The sequence below is a fragment of the Pipistrellus hanaki genome (genome assembly GCF_964339955.1).
Source record: "Pipistrellus hanaki genome assembly, chromosome: 8".
Taxonomy (NCBI): Eukaryota; Metazoa; Chordata; class Mammalia; order Chiroptera; family Vespertilionidae; genus Pipistrellus; species Pipistrellus hanaki.
This window is the reverse complement of record NC_140510.1, coordinates 20,157,496-20,179,109: the sequence shown is the minus strand read 5'-3', so window position 1 is coordinate 20,179,109 and position 21,614 is coordinate 20,157,496. Positions and strand designations below refer to the sequence as shown.

Here is a 21,614-nt window from a genome sequence, read left to right as displayed (position 1 = left end):
TCCCCAACTGCCCTCCCCTGCTGGCCTGGTTGCCCCTAAATGCTTTCCCCTGCCAGCCTGGTTGCTCCTAATGCCATCCCCAGATGGCCCAGTCACCCCTAACTACCCTCCCTTGCCAGTCTAGTTGCCCCTAACTTCCTTCCCCTGTTGGCCTGGTTCCCCCCAACCCCCGCCCCGCCAACTGCCCTCCTTTGCAGGCCTCATCCCCCCCCCCCCAACTGCCCTCCCCTGCTTGCCTGATCACTCATAACTGCCCTTCATTGCTGGCCATTTTGTGATGGCCATCTTGTGACCACATGGGGGTAGCCATCTTGTGTGAGGTCATGACAGTCAATTTGCATTTTATCTTTTTATTATATAGGATGAGTATTTATGTAATGTTCTTTATTTTTCTGCTCTTCTGAAAACTGAATGGATAGGAAGTATATCTGCCCTATTCAGCCATGTGCTCCCAGAGCTTCAAGCAGAAATAATGCTTCTAGAAGGTATTTGAGAACTATGTGTTGAATCAGTGATTAAAAATGAAGACATGCAGCCCAGCCTGCTTGGCTCGGTAGTTGAGTGTCGACTTATGAACCAGGAGGTCAAGGATTCCCATTCAGGGCACATACTGGGATTGTGGGATCCATTTCCAGTGTGTCACATGCAGGAGGTGGCCAATCAATGATTCTCTCTCATTATTGGTATTTCAATCTCTCTCCCCCTCTCCCTTCCTCTTTAAAATCAATAGAAAATATTTTCTAAATGTATGCATGCATGACCACAGTTTGGGTCTCCTCAGTTCTCTAAGCTACAGAACTAACCTCCTTGCAAGTCCCTGACTCACTCTAGTTCACTCCCTACCATTCAGCCTCCTTCATCTCTTTGCAAGTGCAGCTCCATCCTTTTCCTTCCACCATGTTACAGCTGAGAAGACTACATGCAGAGAGGTCATGTGGCTCACTTAGAGTGAGGGCCACAATGACCGTGCCAGATTTCCATTCCAGTATTCTGACCCCAGCTCCTTCCACTACATCAAACCACTATGCTTTCATCACTTAATCTTTCCTGCTTTGGTTTTCACCTGTTCTGATGGAGTTCATTGCCCTGTTTCTTTCATTCCTTCCTTCACTCTTAGCACAGTTTCTCTGGGTCAATTTTGCCACTTGAGTTTCTTTTCTTTCTTTTTTTTTTTAAATATATTTTATTGATTTTTTACAGAGAGGAAGAGAGAGGGATAGAGAGTTAGAAACATCGATGAGAGAGAATCACCGATCAGCTGCCTCTTGCACACCCCCCACTGGAGACGTGCCCGCAGCCAAGGTGCATGCCCTTGACCAGAATCGAACCCAGGACCTTTCAGTCCTCAGGCTGATGCTCTATCAACTGAGCCAAACCGGTTTCGGCTTGAGTTTCTTTTCTACTGTACATAGACTTCCCCTTTTTCTCCCAGTCTGACAATTTGCAAGCTTGACGAAGGGGTACAGTAGCATTCATGATTGCAGGTATGGGCTAACGTCAGTGAAACAATAAACATATTCCTGTAAAATGTAATCATCTTGTTATGGAAATATTTCCAACTGTTTTAGCACCCCCTCCCACTTTCTTAAATGAGGGGTGTTAGAGTCAGGAGAGGCCCTGAGCTTAAAGTGCAAAGTTTCAGTTACTGAGGAAATTCAAGCCTCTCCTACTCCCCAAACCACGGGAGTGAAGGGTCAATAGGGGTTGAAGAAACATGTCAGTTACAATTGTTAAACAGGGCCTGGACAGAAGGCTGGGGGTGATACAGCTTCCATTGGTGTTGTTCAAGTGAGAAAAACACCGCCTGTTAGGACTGGTATAAGATAGAGCTGCCTGGGCTGACAAAGGTATAGTATCTATTGAATGAAATCTGAACCTCAGAAGTTCAAAGCTTTAAATGCCTTTAGGTTCCCTTCTGTTAGCCACTGTCTATAGAAAAAGCTCTCTTCTCTCCCAAGATCCATCTTCTCCTGTCCCCTCCCCCACAGTTTAAGACCCACCTCCTCTTGCAGCTGCAGGGAAGAAACAAAGAAAATGATGCTGGACGAATAGTGAGGGGTTTTATCATAATTGTGGCAAAGGTCTGACTGCCGCAGATCCAAGAGAAACCAAGTAGCATTCCTGGTCCTGCCGCACCCAGAGCGCTGTGGGTACAGAGCACTCCTTTGTGAGGCTTTCTTTCATTGACTCCACTCCCCTTGGCAAACAGGGGCCTGCAAGAAAGCCCCATCTAAAGGTTGATACTGACTCACTGGATGTGTAGACTCAAGTACAAGGGACTGGTTCCAAATTGAGAAAAGGGGCATTTGGATATAATACAGTCAAAAAGTAATGCCATAAATTTATTCTAAGTATGAATTTATAGAATAAGCTTTTCTTTATTAAGTTACCAATTATCAAAGTGGCCCCAATTTTAAGAAATTAATATTAAGTAATAATAATAATAATAATAATATCATATTGATGGTGACAGACACAGTTGTTGTGTGTAATATTGCCAGAATAATTTATAAGTAATGTACAATTTCCGAAATAACAAATAAAATGAAGTGATTCGAAATTATTCTGTGATGTGGTAGAGTTATGCTTGAGGGTTCCTGACTTATTTTTAACCAACCCTAAATTAAGTATCACTGAAGCTAATGTAAATTAAACTAAGCTTATGATAACAACAATGTACAAGCCTTGTGAGAATTCTGAAAGCAAATTTTAAAAGAAGGATCATCATATATGGCCCATGGACACAGATAATGGGGCAGTGAGGTCCTGGGGCAGGGATGGGGAGAGGCGGGCTGGAGAGGATCAGTGCCAGGAGGCAGGGAGGGGGAAGCTACATATGTAATGCTTTCAGCAATAAAGAATTATTTTAATTAATTAACTAATTAATTAATTAAAAGTAAAAGAAGGGTTATCAGAAGATTGAGATGAACATCCACAGTGATGTCATGGGGCTAGCACACTGTTGAAATGGAAGTGACAAAAATGACACATCTGCTTTCTTCCTCTCCCAAACCACCCCCAAACTCAAATCTAATCATGAGAAAAACATCAGACCAAATCACACTGAAAGGAATTCTACACAACCCTAACCAGTACTCCTCAAAACGTTAAAGATCATTTTAAAAAATAATAATAAATAAAAATAAAAAGAAGAGACTGAGAAACTATCGCAACTAAGACTAACCTCAGGATTCATGAGGACTCAAGGTGGCATCCTCAATGGGATTCTGGAGCAGATAGAGGACAGTAAGGAAAAATAAGGAAATCTAAGTAAAATATGGACTTTAGTTAACAATAGTGTATCAAGATGAACTCATCCATTATGACAAATGAATTATAATGTAAGATATTAACAGCATAGGAAACTGGGTGCGGGTTTATGGTAACTCTTTGTACAAAACAGCATTTCTGTAAACTAAAATTATTCCAAAATAAAACGTTTACTGAAAAATGCATAGCAAATATGGTTGAAAAGGGATCTTCTGACACAGTATTTACAGAAGAAGATGCTTTTCAGTTTATAAATTATTTCCATAATTTGTGACAGTTCTCACATCTGCTACTATAAAATTCATTGTAGCTTCTCTGCCTCTTGGGGAAAATGCATTTAATTATCAGTGAAATTCAACTTCAGCTTGTTATGATGAATGATTTGAACCTGTCAGTCCCCCTCCCCCTCAACTAAAAACAAAAGAACTGAAATGAAATACGGTCTTATTCATATTCTACCTTCCTTCCACCTGCTTCGTTTAATTGATGAAGGTTTGAGCTTTTATTAATCTTTTTGAGCTCTCCTGTAAGATGCAGAAAAAACTAATATGATATCATTGTATCTAGGTAATGTGTGTGCTTTGTGAAATTGATACACCCTGCCAAGACGTAAATTACTTAAGCTTTGATAAATGTGTTGAAATCAGGGAATGTTCAAACAGATAAAGCACAGCAATTCCTCTTTTTCTTCCTTGTTGAAAGTGAATGTTGTGCTTGCATTTAAATGTGTTTTCTTCGCATTATTATTGTAATATGATGGGACAAAGACAGCAGTGATGCTGATGTTAGCATAGAGAGTCTCAGCAGGTACAGAAGTAAGCAGTGGGATACAGGCATGTGTTTTGTAGAAAACAGATAACAGCTTTGGACAGGGTGTTTGCCAACAGGTTAGAAACACCCACACCCCTCCTACAGAAAGTTGTATCATAGAAATTGTCCAAGAATGAGGGCACTGTGGATGCTCTTCATGTATGTGGTGTACTTTCAGCTCCCTTTGCTGACTTACTTGGTAGGTTGGAATCAAAAATCAAAAATCCACAAACACATTTGTTGGCCATGAGTTCTCACCAGTGCCTGCCATCTGGATGTGCCTCGTATGTCAGTGAGCCTGGAAACAGGAGGAAACTTGATGGATGCTCCAGGGTCAAGAAGGTTAATTTCTCCTCGGTCATTAATGTAGCCTATGACAGGGAACACATTTTTTTGATTGACCATAATCAGTTGCCTATGGCCTGAGAATCCATAAAGCCTTTAGAAGACAATTCTTAAATAGGAGACATGGGACTATCCATTGGACCATGCAAGAGCCATCAGTCATCGAATGCCTTTGCCAGAGATTGGGCTCAGTCACTTCCATCTGTTCTTTTGGTTAGTCCTTACCATCAACCAGCAGAGAACATAGAGTGGAAAAACTGCGGTCCATATCAGACACGTAAGCGAGTGACGACTCAGCAGGTGTCAGGTCCTTTGCTTTTGCTACCATGCTGCTTCCATGCTGGGAGTGTGTAGCTGTGTGGTGCACAAGATTGTGGTTTATTCAAACCCAGCCATCCCTGGTGAGGTCTTCGGAGGTAAAGCATGAGCCTTGTGGTCTTGGTCATATGACCATAGGAGAGGGTGCCCTGCAGTAGTGTTGCACAAATTTTCAGAAGATATTCCAGTGGGGAAGGCTGAACAAGTTATATGTAAGGGAGAGAAAGTTGGGAGAGGAGCTGCAACTGTCAGCTTTTTAGGATAACTAGAAACATATTTACCCTTTTAATAATACATCATTATCTGATAAGTTTTTGAGATTTGGATCAGGATATGTAAATCTGTATTTGTGAGAAATGTCCATATACCTTAAAGTAATTAAAGAGATTAAGTGATATACAGCTTTTTCTCAACTTGTTTAATGTTGTTCTCAAAGCAAGTGAGAGAACTAATAGCCTAGGGCAAGGAAAAAGATTAAAATAGTGTGACCAGTGTGGCTCAGTGGTTGAGTGTCATCCCAGGAACCAAGAAGTCACTGGTTTAATTCTCGGGTTCCAAGCTCAATCCCCAGTGGGGGTGCATGCAGGAGGCTGCCAATCGATAATGTTTCTCTCTCATCAGTGTTTCTTTCTCTCTATCCCTTTCCCTTGGTCTCTCTAAAAGCACATTTAAAAATTGAAATATATATGCATATATAATTCATCTAAGGAACTGTCAGTGAATATGTTCACTAGGACAGAGGACAGTTTTAGATCTGTGTTAATAGCTAAATTTTGTTATTTTTTTAATAAAGGCCAACCTTAAAATCAAGGGCTTTTTTAACAGGTTTGAACCTGAAAAGTATCTGTTACAATTTATTTTTTAGAAATCAAATTCTGTTTTAAATTCTCATATGGAAAATCTTTAATGAAGAATTAAGGAGCTCTTCCAAAAGAAAATAATCACATCTAATTGAGCTATTTGATGATTTTTTTTTTTACACTCATTTCTTACGGTGAGTAATATATGTTTGGGTCAAGTTGTTACAGAGTAAGTTACCACAAACAAAATCTTCAAAAAAAATTTGAAAGCCTCAGTAAAAGGCCATGTTTCATTTTATCATCATTAAATAATATCAGAACCACCACATAATTCCTAGAGATAAGAGAAGGATGTCCCAGTATCTGTCTCTGTGCCCAAAGTGTGCCAAGGCCAGTTAACTTAAGACTCTTCATGATTGTGAACATGTCCTTGAATGATGGTTTCAATTTTTATAGGTTTTTTTAATAACAGGAAAGTAAGGAGAAAATCGGGCAATGTGCTAAGTCAGTGGTCAACAAACTATGGCTCGCGAGCCACATGCAGCTCTTTGGCCCCTTGAGTGTGGCTCTTCCACAAAATACCATGGCCTGGGTGAGGCTATTTTGAAGAAGTGGCATTAGAAGAAGTTTAAGTTTAAAATATTTGGCTCTCAAAAGAAATTCCAATAGTTGTTCTGTTGATATTTGGCTCTGTTGACTAATGAGTTTGCCGACCACTGTGCTAAGTCCAGAAAAAATGATCCAGGCAGGAAAGTGTATAATGTAAAATACATTTTAAGAACAGGAACAAGGGGTGGGGGGTGGGGGTGTCCCCAGCATTTTGCTGCTGGCAGCAAACTTTGTCATACTTGGGAATGAAAAAATATTTAATCAGCAGAATGTGTGCAAAGGTAAGAATTTAGTGTGTTGTTTTTTTTTAAGACAAACTATTATAAAAGGGGAAAATGTCAAAAAAGGTTTACCCTATGAAAGACAGAAAGTGAGGCAAGCATGAAGGAATAGAGTAGGAAGTTGGAATCAAGGAAAAGTTATGTACCAATGGCTCTCAGCAAGTGGGAGGTGTGTCTGTCACCATTGACCAAGCAGCGCAGAGCACATGGGATACTGGAAATGGTGGAAAGCAGATGACAGACTGAGTAACAGGAATGATCATACAGAAGAGAAACTGGACCTTGGTCATCATGGGGTTCCTTATCCGCCTGTGTGTCCTTAGGTCTCACTGGAGAGAGCCCTGGACACAGCACTTGCACCAGGCTGCATCCATTCTCGGGAAACTCAAGTCATACCTGGGGCCAGTACTTCTCCACAGGCTACTACCAATTGATTTGAAAGGAGTTTGTGGCCGAAACCGGTTTGGCTCAGTGGATAGTGTCACGGACTGAAAGGTCCCAGGTTCGATTCTGGTCAAGGGCATGTACCTTGGTTGCGGGCACGTCCCCAATGAGGGGTGTGCAAAAGGCAGTTGATCGATATTTCTCTCTCATCGATGCTTCTAACTCTATCCCTCTCTCTTCCTTTCTGTGAAAAATCAATAAAATATATTTTAAAAAAAGAAAGGGGCTTGTACACATCATAATTAAGAGTATTCAAAATCAGAAAGCCAGTTACAGGATCAGAAATGCTCAGAATATTTGAGCCAGATCCCTCCTTCTTTTCCTAATGAATATGCTAGCCTTTCAGCACCAGCAGAGAGAGAAAAGTATCAACTCAGGATGTGTAAGACCCTAAGACCAGGAAGTATGGATTTAGGTTCTCAAAATAGTAAGAAAGTACGTCATATCAATTTGCCCTTCTGTCAGTAACTTAAGGGAAAAGAATCTTAAAAAATACTAGTCTTGAGGAAGCAAAGTCTTCAGGAAATTAATCAAAGAGGCCAAAACATATTGTGAGCTCTTCCTCTAAAAGCAAAAATAAGAAAGCCTCCACATATATTTAAGCCCTTGGATTCCTACTCTAAAATGATTTGGGGGGATGAGGCATAGGTGAACAGACTTTTCCCAGAGCTGTATTAGAATTTGAACTACTAAACTTTTAAGAACTTATAAAATCTAACATATTATTAAACTCTACCACATAGTTGAGTACAATATTTATATATCTTTGTTTTCAAAATTGGATAGAAAGCAATAATTTTTGTAATAATCTGAAACCAGTTTCATGAGGTGCTTTGCCAAGTTCGAAAGGGTAGGGGAAATAGTCCATACACACAGCCTCACTCCCTTCTCATCCTCTTCATCATGCCGACAGTCTTCCCAAGAATCATCACCAGCTCGGTCATGCCATTACAGTTAAGAAGCTATCTGTTTCCCCTGGAAACCTCTATTTTCCAGACTTTATGACTCATTTATAAATATTCACTCCAGTTCCATGTATTATGATTCTGGGCCTCAGAATCTATACTGAACTTCACTAATGCTTTTAAAAAATCCCAGGGACGCTTACACTACGACAAAAGAACCAAAAGAAAAACCATGTGCAGTATGGTTTGAACTAAAATACTGTGGAGTCTAGAAGCCATGTATACATAACGCTTTCTTAACTATTTGAAAGGAGTTTGTGACCGATATCTTTCAGAGTATAATTCAGTTGTAATAAAATGTATTGCATTGTATATAGTCTATTTAATTCAAATTACACATTTCTAATTTATTTGTTTCTATAAAGGCAATTAAATTTGAAATTATATTTTCAGCTAAAACTTTTGTATAGCACTCTATTATTAGCCATGCTCCTTTCATTGTTACAGAATTTGAGATGGAATTATATCAAAAGCCATGAGATTATATGGCTTGTCTTTGAATACAATAATATCCTTAATATGTCTAAACATATCTAAGACGTCAATATCTTCCATCCAGATGGTGTCTAGCTCCTTGAGAGAAACCTTCAACATTCCAGATTGGTCTTCTACCTGAAAGAAAAGACATCACAAATGTAATGGTTTTATTAAAAAAGAGGCCAAAATATACTTCTTCTCCCAATCTGGAAAGACAGAATTGTAAAGATTGGGAAACAGAGTAAAATCGCATCAACCCATCAAAATGAAACATTTTCTTCTTAGAGTCATCCTTTTCATGTTTGTACTTAGGGATTCAGTTGTTTGAATTAAACGCTCGTCCTGTTACACTGCTGTGCCAGCTGTGTGTGCAAGTGCTGTTTAGCAAGAACCGAAGTTATATTGCCAGAATTTCCCTGGGGTTTGGCTTTTTTAGTATGTGTGTGCTCCAGGTCTAACCTCCAATGCACTTCTCTTTTCTCCCCCACAGCTGTTTTGTGACAGTAAGACGGCGCTGCATGCCACAGATGGGCTGGACTGGGAGGACAAAGATGCCCCGGGGACCTTGGTGGGCAACGTGGTTCACTCGCGGATCCTCAACCCGCTGCGCCTGTTTGTCAAACAGTCCCCGGTGCCCAAGCCCGGGCACCTGGCCTACGCGGACAGTTTGGACGGCTTCTGGGACTGGCTGGCCAACGTCACGGAGGCCCAGGAGCCCTTGGCAAGAACTAAACGGAGGCCCATAGTCAAAACGGGAAAGTTCAAGAAAATGTTTGGCTGGGGTGACTTCCATTCCAACATTAAGACTGTGAAACTCAACCTGCTGATCACGGGGAAAATCGTGGACCACGGCAATGGAACGTTCAGTGTGTATTTCCGACACAACTCCACGGGCCTGGGCAACGTCTCGGTGAGTTTGGTGCCCCCCTCCAAAGTGGTGGAGTTCGAAGTGTCCCCGCAGTCCTCCTTGGAGACCAAGGAGTCCAAATCCTTCAACTGTCGCATCGAGTACGAGAAGACAGACCGGGCCAAGAAGACGGCCCTGTGCAACTTCGACCCTTCCAAGATCTGCTACCAGGAGCAGACGCAGAGCCACGTGTCCTGGCTGTGCTCCAAGCCCTTCAAGGTCATTTGCATCTACATAGCCTTCTACAGTGTCGATTACAAACTCGTGCAGAAAGTCTGCCCTGACTACAACTACCACAGTGAGACTCCTTACCTATCTTCTGGCTGAGTCCTTCCCGCAGCCATAGAAAGCGGGGGACGGTCTCTATTTCATTGGAATGACCGAGAACCAAGCTAGCTCTTCGTGGTCAAGGATCCTGTTTATATGGCAGTGAACCTTAGTTCCCCAAGGGGTTTACAAATTAAAAAAAAAAAAAAAAAAAAAAGAAAAGAAAAGAAAAGAAAGGAAAGGAAACATCTTTAAACGTAAAGTGTGCTTGTTTCCATCATAAGTACCTTCATCGGAAGAGTCAAACTGTTTATGAAGCCATCGTTTTCACGTAGGATGGGGAAGTCCTCAGAATACTGTTTCCCTAAAAGAAGCATCAGTGGTAGCAACACGTAATGAGAAAGAACCGAATTATGCATGTGATAAACATTGCTCTTGGAATGAGCCTGCCTTGAACTGTTTTGGACGGTTACCTTAAAAACAGCAGATGCAGTGAAGTCACTGTAAAGGTTGTATTTGATAGGTGACTTGCACTTCTGATGTGAGATTTTTTTTAAAATTATTATTGCTGTCTTCCCCACTTCCCCCACCCCCATCTGTTCAGTTACTGAGATGAGAAATGAAGGGGTGAAATTTGTTTCAACACTAGTGTGTGAAGTTACAGTGCCACAGTGCAACTAAATGCACTGTTATCTGAGCTGGCGTAGGGTGACCGTGATGTAAACAGCCCTATGTTGGTCACTGCCCTTATAATTCTCATCTGAGTAGTAATATTGGTATATTGGGAAAGCAAATCTGGATGTATTATAAGTCAATTCAACAATAATGAAGATCATGATGCTTTTAGATTCTTTTGCCAAATTCAGTGCTGTGAGAGATTGTTAAAAAATGTCATAAATCTGCATTCACCCTGTAACCTATAAACTCTTTCTATTCATCTGGTAGTATGGTTTTTCTATACATGTGTAGGACAACTCTGAAATTGGGAGAACATGAATGCTTCTTAGGCTGCCATAGGAGAAAACTTGAAAGTGGAAGGAGGAGATTCCAGGATTATGGATTCTTTATTTCCAGCCTCCCAGGTTAAGTTCTCCTTGCATCGTTAATTATTTGAATGATCATGTTCCATGTGGAAATAAAGAGTCTGTTTAAACATTATCAATTATTATTAAGTACTAATAACCAAGATATCTGACTCATCAGGCTTTTGAAATTATTTAAAAATTAATATTTCTGCACAATCAGTGTGCCTCCTGTCGTCTCTGAGGAGTGGACAGTCAGCCTGGACAGTAGGACAGGATGACCTTGGAACTAGCACAGAATGAGGGGCTGGGTGACCAGTGAAAAGGTTTTGAGAACCCATAAGACTCACAGAATGGTTACCTTTTTTTACACGTTAACTTTCAGATGTTTACTCCTCCTACCCCCTTCTTATCTGTAAAATATCAGTTAAAGTAAAGCACTAAATCAAGGACTGAAGGAAAGCCAGTCCCAACCAACAAAACTGCTCCCAGCACATCATTAAAAAGTCAACAGCTCTGCTCTCTATTTTGCATCTCCATCCCCTTCCTTTCCTTGCTCTCTGCACCGTGTTTCAGTTTTGTCTTTTACAAAAATTGTACTAGGCTTAGTGTGTGGTAGTACAGACTTGAAATTTTTGCTCTGAGTTCATCAGGTGTTTTTGTAATTTTGTGGTTGGTGTGAAATATTTTGAGACATCTTTTATTTTCATCTAGAAACAAGATTAAAATACTATTTATTGTAAAATATGTGGGAATTATAGATGTATATATACTTAGAATTTTCTGTGTACAGAGAAGTATGTGTACACATTTCTATGTAAATAAAAAAAATTTGCTAAATCTGTCACATGACTTCAGAGTATTTTTTAAAAACTATTCTTGTTTCTTTTTTCACAAGTATTTATTGTATATGCACATACATATGTGTGTTTGCATGTGTGCATGTGTGTGTGCAATATCAACTGAGCATTAAGATTCTCCATATGTACTTATTAAACAGAGCAGCTCAACTATGGAGATTATAAAGCAGAGTAAAAGGATTATTACTATAAAGCTTGGCACATAGCCTGGCATCTAGTAAGAACTCTTTAAGTGTGAGTTGCCATTATGATCATATTATTATAACATGAAATGAGATTAAAAGAGATTTAAAATGAGATTTATGTTCAAAAGTTGAGTGACATAAACTTTATATCCACACAAAGAAAAAAACAACACTAAATCAGTTTAGATTTCAGCAGGATTTAAAAAAAGAGAAAGAAAGAAAGCTGCCCTAGGCTTATTTTTAAATTGGAGTAGAACATATGCCACATGTATTTTTAAGTCATAATTTTATTTCAAAGCCTACATAATTGTCAGTAATGGCGCTTAGCACAATATAAATCAGATTCCATTTCAACATGCAAATGCACACATTTCTACAAAGCCATTTTCGCCTTTGCACACACTGCAGTGGAAGAAACAGATATTCAAGGGTATTAATGTAAAACAATTTTACACCTAACCACAAATTGTTTAAATTAAAAGGAAAAGACTCTTTAAAAATAAAAGTTAAACTAATAGATTATACCCTTCAATGTAATGTCATACATCAATATACCTCAATGAAATATTTTTTCAAAATATAGAAAAACAACACTAGCAGAAATTTAATCCTTAGGGTGACGCCAATAGTCTTCCCAGGGGCTCTCCAGACCTGCTTTACTGAGAAGCAAACTAGTTTGAAGACCTTTTCACCCCTCAGCAGAAACAGCCTTGGTAGTCATTCCCACATAGGAGGAGGAAAGAGACCGTATTTCCATGACAGAGTCCAATGTGGTCACAACGGCCACACACACTGTCAAATCTGTAGACAGGAAATGAGAACGATCCTGTGCATAGCAGGCCGCAGGCAGTCAGTAAAGAAGAAGCACTTCCTTACGTCGTGGTAGCTGGAATTTCAGCACATTCTCATGAAAAGTAACAACAATGAGTGTGGTTCTCTGGTATGGCCACTCCTAAGAGCACTTGGTACACATTGCATTATACTCTTTAATCTTTATTGTAAAAACACTTTTCTTCTTTATATGACCCAGATGCTGCATGCTACCTTGAGGCATGCTTGCTACATTTTAAACATTTCACATTGAGCTAGATCTGTCTGCATTTAAGATAAGGTTCTGCTGTGTTGGGCCTGCCATTATGGCTTTTCAAAGTGTGGTGGGCAGATCAGCAGTATGACCTGTAAACTTGTTACAAATGTAGAATCTCAGGTCCCAGCCCAGACGCTGAATTGGAGTTTTCATTTTAACGAAATTCTCGTGAGACTTGCATAAGCATTAAAAACTGAGAAGAACTTCCCTAGAAAGTCTGATTTAGGGAAAGTGCCATTGGAATTAAGAATCTTCATAGTAAATAAGCACCCTAGGGTATGTGATTCAAATGAACTTCTGACGATACTTTGCTTTAAAAAGTTAAAGGAATGGACACTTTTAAAAATCAAAAATTAACCCTGGCCGGTAGCTAAATGGTAAAGCCAAAGAATTTTGGGTTCAATTTCCAGTCAAAGGCAAGTACATGGGTTGCAGGTTAGATCTCTGGCCCTCCTGTCAAGATAGGTTCAGGAAGCAACTAATTGATGTGTCTCTCTCACATCAATGTTTCTCTCTCCCTTTCCTCCATCTTTTCCACTTTCTCTAAAAATCAATGGAATAAAATATCCTCAGGTGAGGATTAACAAAAGTTTTTGAAAAATTAAAAATAGAAACACAAAATTAAACTAAAAATTGTAAACCAAATGAAAAAAGTGATCACACATGGAAGAGTAAGATTGCAAGGGTGCTGGTCTGTACTGTCTCTTAGTTCAACCCTCTCCTTTGACAGGCAAGTGAAACGGAGGCCCCATTGGAGTAAAGGACATGCCCAGCAATAAGTGACAAACCCAACTGAAATGCAGGCGCCTTGACTCCTGGTCCTAGGTCTGATGTTACCCAAGAAAGCTAAGCTAAAGCAGATATTCAAGACAAAACAAAAATAATTGCAGTGAGCTCATATCAAGACATGATCCAGAGGCCAAAACTAAACATAAAAATGTTCTCTCCCTAAAACCTTCAGGATTATAACTTCTTTAAAAACAAAAAATTTTGAAATTCTGAAACTAAAGAAAAATAAAATCAGGAGAGAGCCATTATACTGAAAGATAAGAATCCTGAGTATTATAGGTATATCTCACTAAGAATTAAAAGTAGCTACATTGACTACTACATTTGGAAGAATTTTTAAGTGATTATAACATCTGGTAATGTATTTTCATAGAAATAAGTAAATTTTGTGGAATGTCTTAATTCTCCAAAGGTCTGATTCTACCATATAAGGAATCTTAAATTAATTAATCAGTCTATAAAATAGAGATGGAATTGTGCACTTTCACTTGCAGTAAAACTATAGTTAACCACAAGATAATTAATCAGAACTTTCAAGGAATGGAAATTTAATATTTTCAATTGTAGGAGACAAATCACAGAGAAACAAGCTCATGTTAGAGACTTGTTTCTTCATCAAAATACTGTAGATGGCATTGGAGGGTCATTTCATATTCACCTCTATCTCCTAAGTCATGCTGTGAAGTCTGGAACCCTGGGAACATATCCCATCCTTCATTTTCAATCTTCTCTTTTATTTATCCAATTCAACTCCCATAAGTAGTATGTAATCTATTTTACAAAAAATAATTGCATTAACTTCTTCATGTTCTCCATAGCAGCTGGCAAAGTGTGTGCTATGTTAGTATCTGTCTCTTGATATTTTAAAAATTCCCAGTGCAATGCAGTGACTATTCAAGACCCCACTCTACCCATGTGACATAAGCGCTATCTTGCACCATTTTTGACATAAATGCAATGGTCCAGCTGAACACAATGCCCATTGAATGCTAGCTCCCAGAAGCACAGAAACTTGAAAGCTGGAAACAATTTTAGAAAATATATAGAATAAGTTTTGTTTATCATATAAAAGAGACCTGATGAGATTTAACAGCCTGGTGATTCTCATTGTTCTTTCTGCCTGGGTAAAGCCATTCTTCTCCTCTTCTTCCAAATCACTGGTGATGAAGATTGTCAGCTGTCCATCAGAACGGACCCTCCTCCCATTGCAATGGAAAGGTCAGTTACATGGCCGGCTAACCAGATTGCATGCCCCTGTCTCATACAGTCTTGTTGTTGAGCTACAGTAAATGTAATCTGAGGGGAGAAGCTCTGTATGCTTCCTGGACTCATACGCAGAGACTCATATTTATAGACACATATGAAAGGGCCCTCATGCTTCTCTCTGCTCTTCCCCTGCAGCTGCTTCAGAGAGATGCCCTGAGGGACCTGAGATGCTGCACAGAGAAGGAGGCAACACACTGCCCACCTGAGTCTTTACAACCATGGAAGAGAGCCATGCTGCTAACCCAACGCCTGCTTTGGACAGCTACGTGAGAAATAAACAAATACTCTATTTTCTCAGTCCCAGAATTATTAAGATGGATTTGTTACCGCACCTCAGCATGACCTACCTAACACAAATATTGCATAAAGTCTTCCCTATCGATGTTCTAGCCCACTCTGATCTCCATCTATTTGAATTGTTTCTTTCAGTCAATGCTATGCATTGCAGTAATAATTTCACATGCACAACTTTGAACTTGCCTCATTTTTTATACTTCTCCAAGAGTTCTAACACCCAAAAAAAGAAGTAAGTTCACCAAAGCTGGAGATCACATATTATACTTTTTTGAATGCCCCACAATACCCAGTCAAAGCTATTGCCTTTTAAGTAACATATACACAATGGTAAGTTGCATTAAAATGTATCGCAGAGAGTAACTTACTTAAAAACATATGTTTTACAAATGACCCATGTAAAATAGAGGTGGGGAATTCTTAAAAGGTAATAAAACAGCAACTTCAGAATTGTGCTAATTCTACTTAACCTGCAAAGATAGAACAGAAGCATGTTTCTTTCTAGCTTTATTTTTGTTGATAATATATTGCATGGAATCATGATTCCAAAGGTACCTACATGGAAGACCTCCCTCCAACTGCTTTTCTATGGCCACTTTTGTTCCCTCTCCAGAGGAAGACAAGAGGGTAACTCTTACGTAGCCTGCAGGACAAATTAATATATTTTGAAGTGTTTTAAATGATTAAAAAATTTTCCTTCAGTTTTCCAGGATGCTCCCATTTGTGTATCTGGTTAGTTAAAACAGTACCATGCATTAATTGATTATTGTTTTCTTTTTAAATTTAATAAATCACTTTCTAATGTCAAAATTTTTAAAATATCACCCATGTTAGTCCCATCACTAATAAATTAAATATACTTATTCTTATATTATTCTCCTCATCTTTTTAAAAAAATATATATTTTATTGATCTTTTACAGAGAGATAGACAGTTAGAAACATCAATGAGAGAGAAACATCGATCAGCTGCCTCCTAAACACTCCCTACTGGGGATGTGCCCGCAACCAAGATACATGCCCTTGACTGGAATAGAACTTGTGACCCTCCAGTCTGCAGGCTGACGCTCTATCCACTGAGCCAAACCGGTTTCGGCTATTCTCCTCATCTTTAGCCCTATACTACTATATGGATAGGTGTGTATAGATTCACATATGCATTTTTTTCATGAAGTTGCAACTATTACAGTAGGGTAATATAATAAATATACCATTATATCTTATGTATAAAAAATTGACTGGAATTAAAAGGTACTAAGAACATTTCCTAAGCAAATAACATGAGAAATAGTGTGTGGCTCAATAGGAACTCAAAAATGGAATACACACAGGATTGTGTGAGCAATGGGACACCCTTCACCTTCTCTATTTTTGTCATTTACTCTTTGACAATAATTGTTTTAAACAATATAAAACAATTTTGCAGAATTTGGTGAATCAGAGCAGAAATTACAAATCTTAATGGAGAGGATTAAGCTCAGATTCTGCTCCCAATAGATTCTGGAAAGTCAATTCACCCTCAGAACCCCTATGGCACCTATGTAGCAAACGACACCTAGCATTGTCATAATCCCACTCCACTTTCACTGAAAGAATAATTGAACTCAGAATATTGTAGAAGTGAAAGAATCTTTACAGGGAAAGGAAGCTGATGCTTATTGATGTCTACTATGGATCTGATACTATCCTAGCAAAAGCATCGGTCACCCAGATAGTCTGAGATCCTGTGGGAGAAGTCCATGTCCTCACTTGTTTGACTTTAGGTTTGGCCATGATACATGCTTTGGCCACTTAGGGGTGAATAGACTTGACCTTTGTCCTATCTAAACAGAAGCTCTGCATGCAATTGTGGAATTGCGGTTTGGGCTTTCTTGAGTTTCTGCCCTCTGTCATGAAAACTTCCTATTATTTCAGCGTGGCATCAGGAAGGAGAGGACACTTGGAATGTGAGCCACAGCTGACCCATAACCCTCATGTATGAGCAAACAACAAACGTCTGTTGCTTTAAGCTACTGAAAATTTGTAGTTGTTTGTTGCCACAATAGAAATTGACAAATACAGTGAGGCACCATAAATGAGCAATAAGCCTATCTTAGGCTTAAGAAGTAAAGGAAGGAATCATATACTGAGAGCCAGTGAGAGCTGGAGCAGTGAGAAAAGGCTGCCTTGCCTAAGGGGAGCTATCATTAAGGGAATGTAGGTGCTGCCCAAAGAAGAGCAGAGGAAAGAAATTAATATCCGGATCTCTCTTCTCTCACCCTCATTCATATCTGATGGTTCTCCCCATTACCAAACCCAATCAGAAGTCAACTAACAAGATGGTCCAAGAAAAGGAGTTCACAGAGCTCAGTCTCACAGAGCATAGAGAACACAGTAGCAGACATCAGCTCGTGGCGAATACAGCGAATAGATGGAGAGTATGAAGGGCAGATATCGAATGACCCCAAAATATAGTTCAAACAAATTTATGTTACATGCAACCAAGAGGCCTCCTAACGTGAAGATAAATTTGACTTATACAAATAATTAGTGAGAGAAACCTAATGATTTAAGATAAATTTCTCAATAGAAAAGAACATAGAGACCATATGTTTGTTTGTAGGCAATTAGCTACTTTATTGAAGGCAAAATACTTGACATGAACAGAAATCACATTTTATTGCACATTCCATGGTACCTAGCATTGTTCCACATAATTTACATGTTACCTAAATACTTGGCCAGGACAATGGCAGTGATGATAGATTTGCTTTTCTTCCAGAATCAATTTAGATAGTTACATTTCTGTTTTCTGAGTTTACAATGGAGTAAGAAAATTTGTACTCTAACATTCAAAGATTTTAGTTAAAGGTGAGTATTATGTGTGTGCGCAAACACACACACACACACACACACACACACACAACAGAGACTGTTATTTTGCAAAAGACAGCCCTGAGTTGTGGGATTCCACAATGATTTATTCCACTACGTCATGGGAAAATAAATGCCCTTTCCAACTGACTGAGACTTTTTTCATTTGTCAACTATTGATCCCCTCCCACAACCTCTCTTCTTAGCTCCGTGATTCTTCCAGAGATTAAACCAATGAAGCCCAGTCCCATTTATTTCTTCCTACTTTATGCGGTGGTATCACCATCGATAACACCAGAGCAGCCAGCCACTCATCTTCAGTTAGTGCACTGTGGCAGACACTAGCTAAAGGGAAGCTTTCAGAGGTTGTCTAGGAATTTCCTTCCAGGGCCCCACAATATACATTAAACCTCAAAGTAACTATAGAATGCATACTTTAAAAATCATTTCCTCTAAATTGTATGGGCATATGTAACTGCAGTGCCCCTTTGCATTCCAAGGAGAGAGCAAAACAGAAAAGCATAATAGTTATCAGCCTGTTGTATGTTAAGTAAGAGGTGGGCAGGTTACAAAAGGGAGAATAAAGGAAAGGGCCAAGTTTAAGGCCAAAGACAAAACTCCTAAATTCCACGCTCCCAATAACTTATTTTTAGGGTCTACTGATGCTCCACTTACTTTTAGTTCCTCAAATCTTGCTGAAGAACCTTTCGCTTCCTAAAGATTTGTACTATTGCTTCTAATTTGTTAATTACTACTTCCTATTTCTGAGCTATTGTGCAAAGATGCTCATCTCCCCATAAGTCATGCCATTAAAATGGCATGCTTCTGAATATGCCAGGGACCCAGACTCCTCCACCAACATTCAGAATACCCAAACACTAGCCTATATTGTGGAAGTAAGAGGCCAAAAGAAAACATGTGTCTGTCTAAACAATTGTTTATTCAGTTAAATAAAATAGTGATTTTGTCGCTTCAGGGATATCATCATTTGAATTATACTGACTTTCATTTTACATTGGAAACTGCATAGTTACAAAAAAAAATTATCTTCTCAGCTTCTTATCTAGTCCGTGAAATATTAATAGCAGGTTGTCTGACCCCAATGATGCTTGACCAATATTATTAAAGGTACCAGTAGATCAGTCTACCTATATATTTATTTATGCTCCATCATGTCCAAGAAAGTATGTAAAATGTCTTGTAGGAATAAAATTTTTAAAAATACTGTAAATCAAGGGTGGGAAATTACTTTTATGCTACATGAAACTTTATTGCTTGGTAGTAGAGGTCCAGAAGATGGTGCTGAAAAGGATTTGCAGCCTACTTGGCTGCTCACTAAGAATGAGTGTCAGAATTAATTAGCAATGTGTGCATGAGCCGGGAAGGGGAAAATAGTAGATATGTCATCCTAGTTTTTCAATGTAAAAAAAATGAAACAAGTTTTAAGTGAAAATGTAAGTGAATAATCATGTACTGGAGAAGGTTTTCCAAATGTGACACTAAGACAAAAACTAAAAAAGGCTGATAAATTTAATACTTAAACTTTTTAATATAAAAATAGACCACACAAAAAAAGATAAGAAATGATGGCAATACTCACAAAATAAGGTGTTCATGCACTTTATGTCTAAAGCCCTTTTTTAGATCAATAATCAAATTATAGTCTTCAGCCCTGGCCTAATGGCTCAGTTGTTTTGATTCCTGGTCAGGGCACATACCTAGGTTGAGGGCTCAGTCCCAGTCAGGGTAACGGATCAATGTTTCTCTCTCACATTGATGTTTTTCTCTCTCTTTCTCTCTCTCTGTTTCTCTCTTCTCCTCTCTCTAGAAAATAAATTAAAACATATCCTCAGGTAAGGATTAAAAATATATATACATTCTTCATATATATATATATATATATATATATATATATATATATATATATATTTCTTTACAATTAAATATGGACAGAAAATATTTTATCAGCTGCACCTAACAAGCACCTAACTTAGAATGGCTCAAGCAAAAGAAGTTTTATTGTTTTCATCTAAAATAAACCTGGAGGTAAGCTGTAAGGTATAATTTTGCTACAGGGTGGCTCACCCCTCACCTCACAGTGGAAAGGCCTGCAGCAATGCAGTCTTATGTCAGGCAGGAGGCAAAGGAAAGCCACAGCACAAAAGTCAGGACAAACAAGCTGGTTTACCACCCCATTTTAAAGGGCTTTCCCCAAAGTCCTTTCCAGCAGTTCCATCTGTCTCATTAGCCAGAACTGCTGCGACATCTGGTCAAAGCTAGCTGCAAGATAAGCTGAGAAATACAGTTGTTGTTGTAATTCAATTTAGCAGATGATAGCCATGAATTAAATTAAAGTTGTTTCACTAAAAAAGAAGAGGAGAATGGACATTGGAAAAGCCTAATTACATTGTCTGCCGTGAGCATGAACCTGCCATTAAAAGGAAGGAAGGAAGAAAAAAAAGGAAGGAGGGAAAAGGAAGGAAGGAGAGAAGGAAGTTAGTACAAGAGGGAGAGTGGGAAGAAGGTTAGGAAGATAAATGGCTAATGTGTGAAAGCAGTTTTCATTCTCATCATTAACCAAATTAGCATAAATTGTGATATACCTTTTCCACCTAAAAAATCAGAAGAAGAAAAAGTGTTTAAAGGCTTTTTGCTTTTTTAATACCCCAAGCAAAACATATGCAGGAAAGAAAACTTGTTCATAGTCTGCCTTTCTCAAAGGCAGTATCTTGAAAGCCTTTAGATTTTGCTTATGCACCGTTACAATACTAAGAAGCTAGTCCTAGATAAGCACGAAGATTGAGTGCCAGGAATATCCACTGAAGCTCTCTTATTAATATGGAAATACTAAAAACAACTGAAATCTTCAGATAGGACATTGGTTAAGAACATTGAGTCGCATTTGTGCAATAGAATTTCGTGCAATCACATAAAATGATGATGTGAAAGAAAATCCTATTGAAACAAGTGTATTAAGGGCAGGTTACAATAGTTAACAGAGGTAATTTTTTAATTCATTCCAGCATGTAAAATAATGAACTTTGGGATCCTCAACACTTTATTCCACAAAGCCTGGTGATAAGAGTTTGAATGTCAAAATCAGTAGGAGAAAGAAAGAACATGGCCACTCTCCTTCCCCAAACAAGCTCTCCAAAAGCACCTCTCAATGGCCGGCCATCAGCAAGGCAGTTTTCTGATGTGCGCCACTAACAGACCATTTCCAAAAGGCCTGCCAAGGAAAATATATAAAGTAAATTTGAAATAAAGCAAAGGACATTTACCAAAGGACATTTACCAAAATAACAATGTTAGTTAAGAAATAAGCTGCTAACATTGTATTTTTTTTTTTCTGGCAAAAATCAGAAGGGCGTTGTTTGTTCAGGTCTTTTCTAACTCAATATAATAAAATTCTATCAGCTGCAAATAAAAGAATGATGATCTTTCTGTTCTCTGTAGTGAGGGATGGGGGGAAAGCAGGCAAGATGCGATCAACCCACAAATGATACGAGGGTGTAGAGTGAAGGAGAAAACATTTTAAAACACACCCTGGTGTTACCCAACAGGAAATTTTACCTCTTTCATCCCCACAGTTTCTCAATTGACTTTCCTGTACCTTTTCTCTGGGTATCCACGTGGAAGGTTCCATGATGAGTGTTGGCATCTTAGTCTAAGCACAGGCCAATAAAACTACCAATTATCAAATATTCTTTTCACTCGATTTTCTTATGAAGTGGTAACAACATGGTCTATGGTAGAGTAACTGTAG

The 21,614-nt window shown here is 38.8% G+C and overlaps 1 protein-coding gene across 1 annotated transcript in view; it reads left to right on the top strand.

Moving 5' to 3' along the window:
* The window catches only part of NXPH2 (neurexophilin 2), a 106,099-nt gene extending 96,408 nt beyond the window's left edge, over positions 1–9,691 (top strand). The window contains exon 2 of the mRNA XM_084892148.1: positions 8,810–9,691. Within this exon, the coding sequence (XP_084748274.1) occupies positions 8,810–9,553 (744 nt within the window). The 3' untranslated portion in view covers positions 9,554–9,691. The remainder of the gene's footprint in view (positions 1–8,809) is intronic.
* The last annotated feature ends 11,923 nt before the right edge of the window (positions 9,692–21,614 follow it).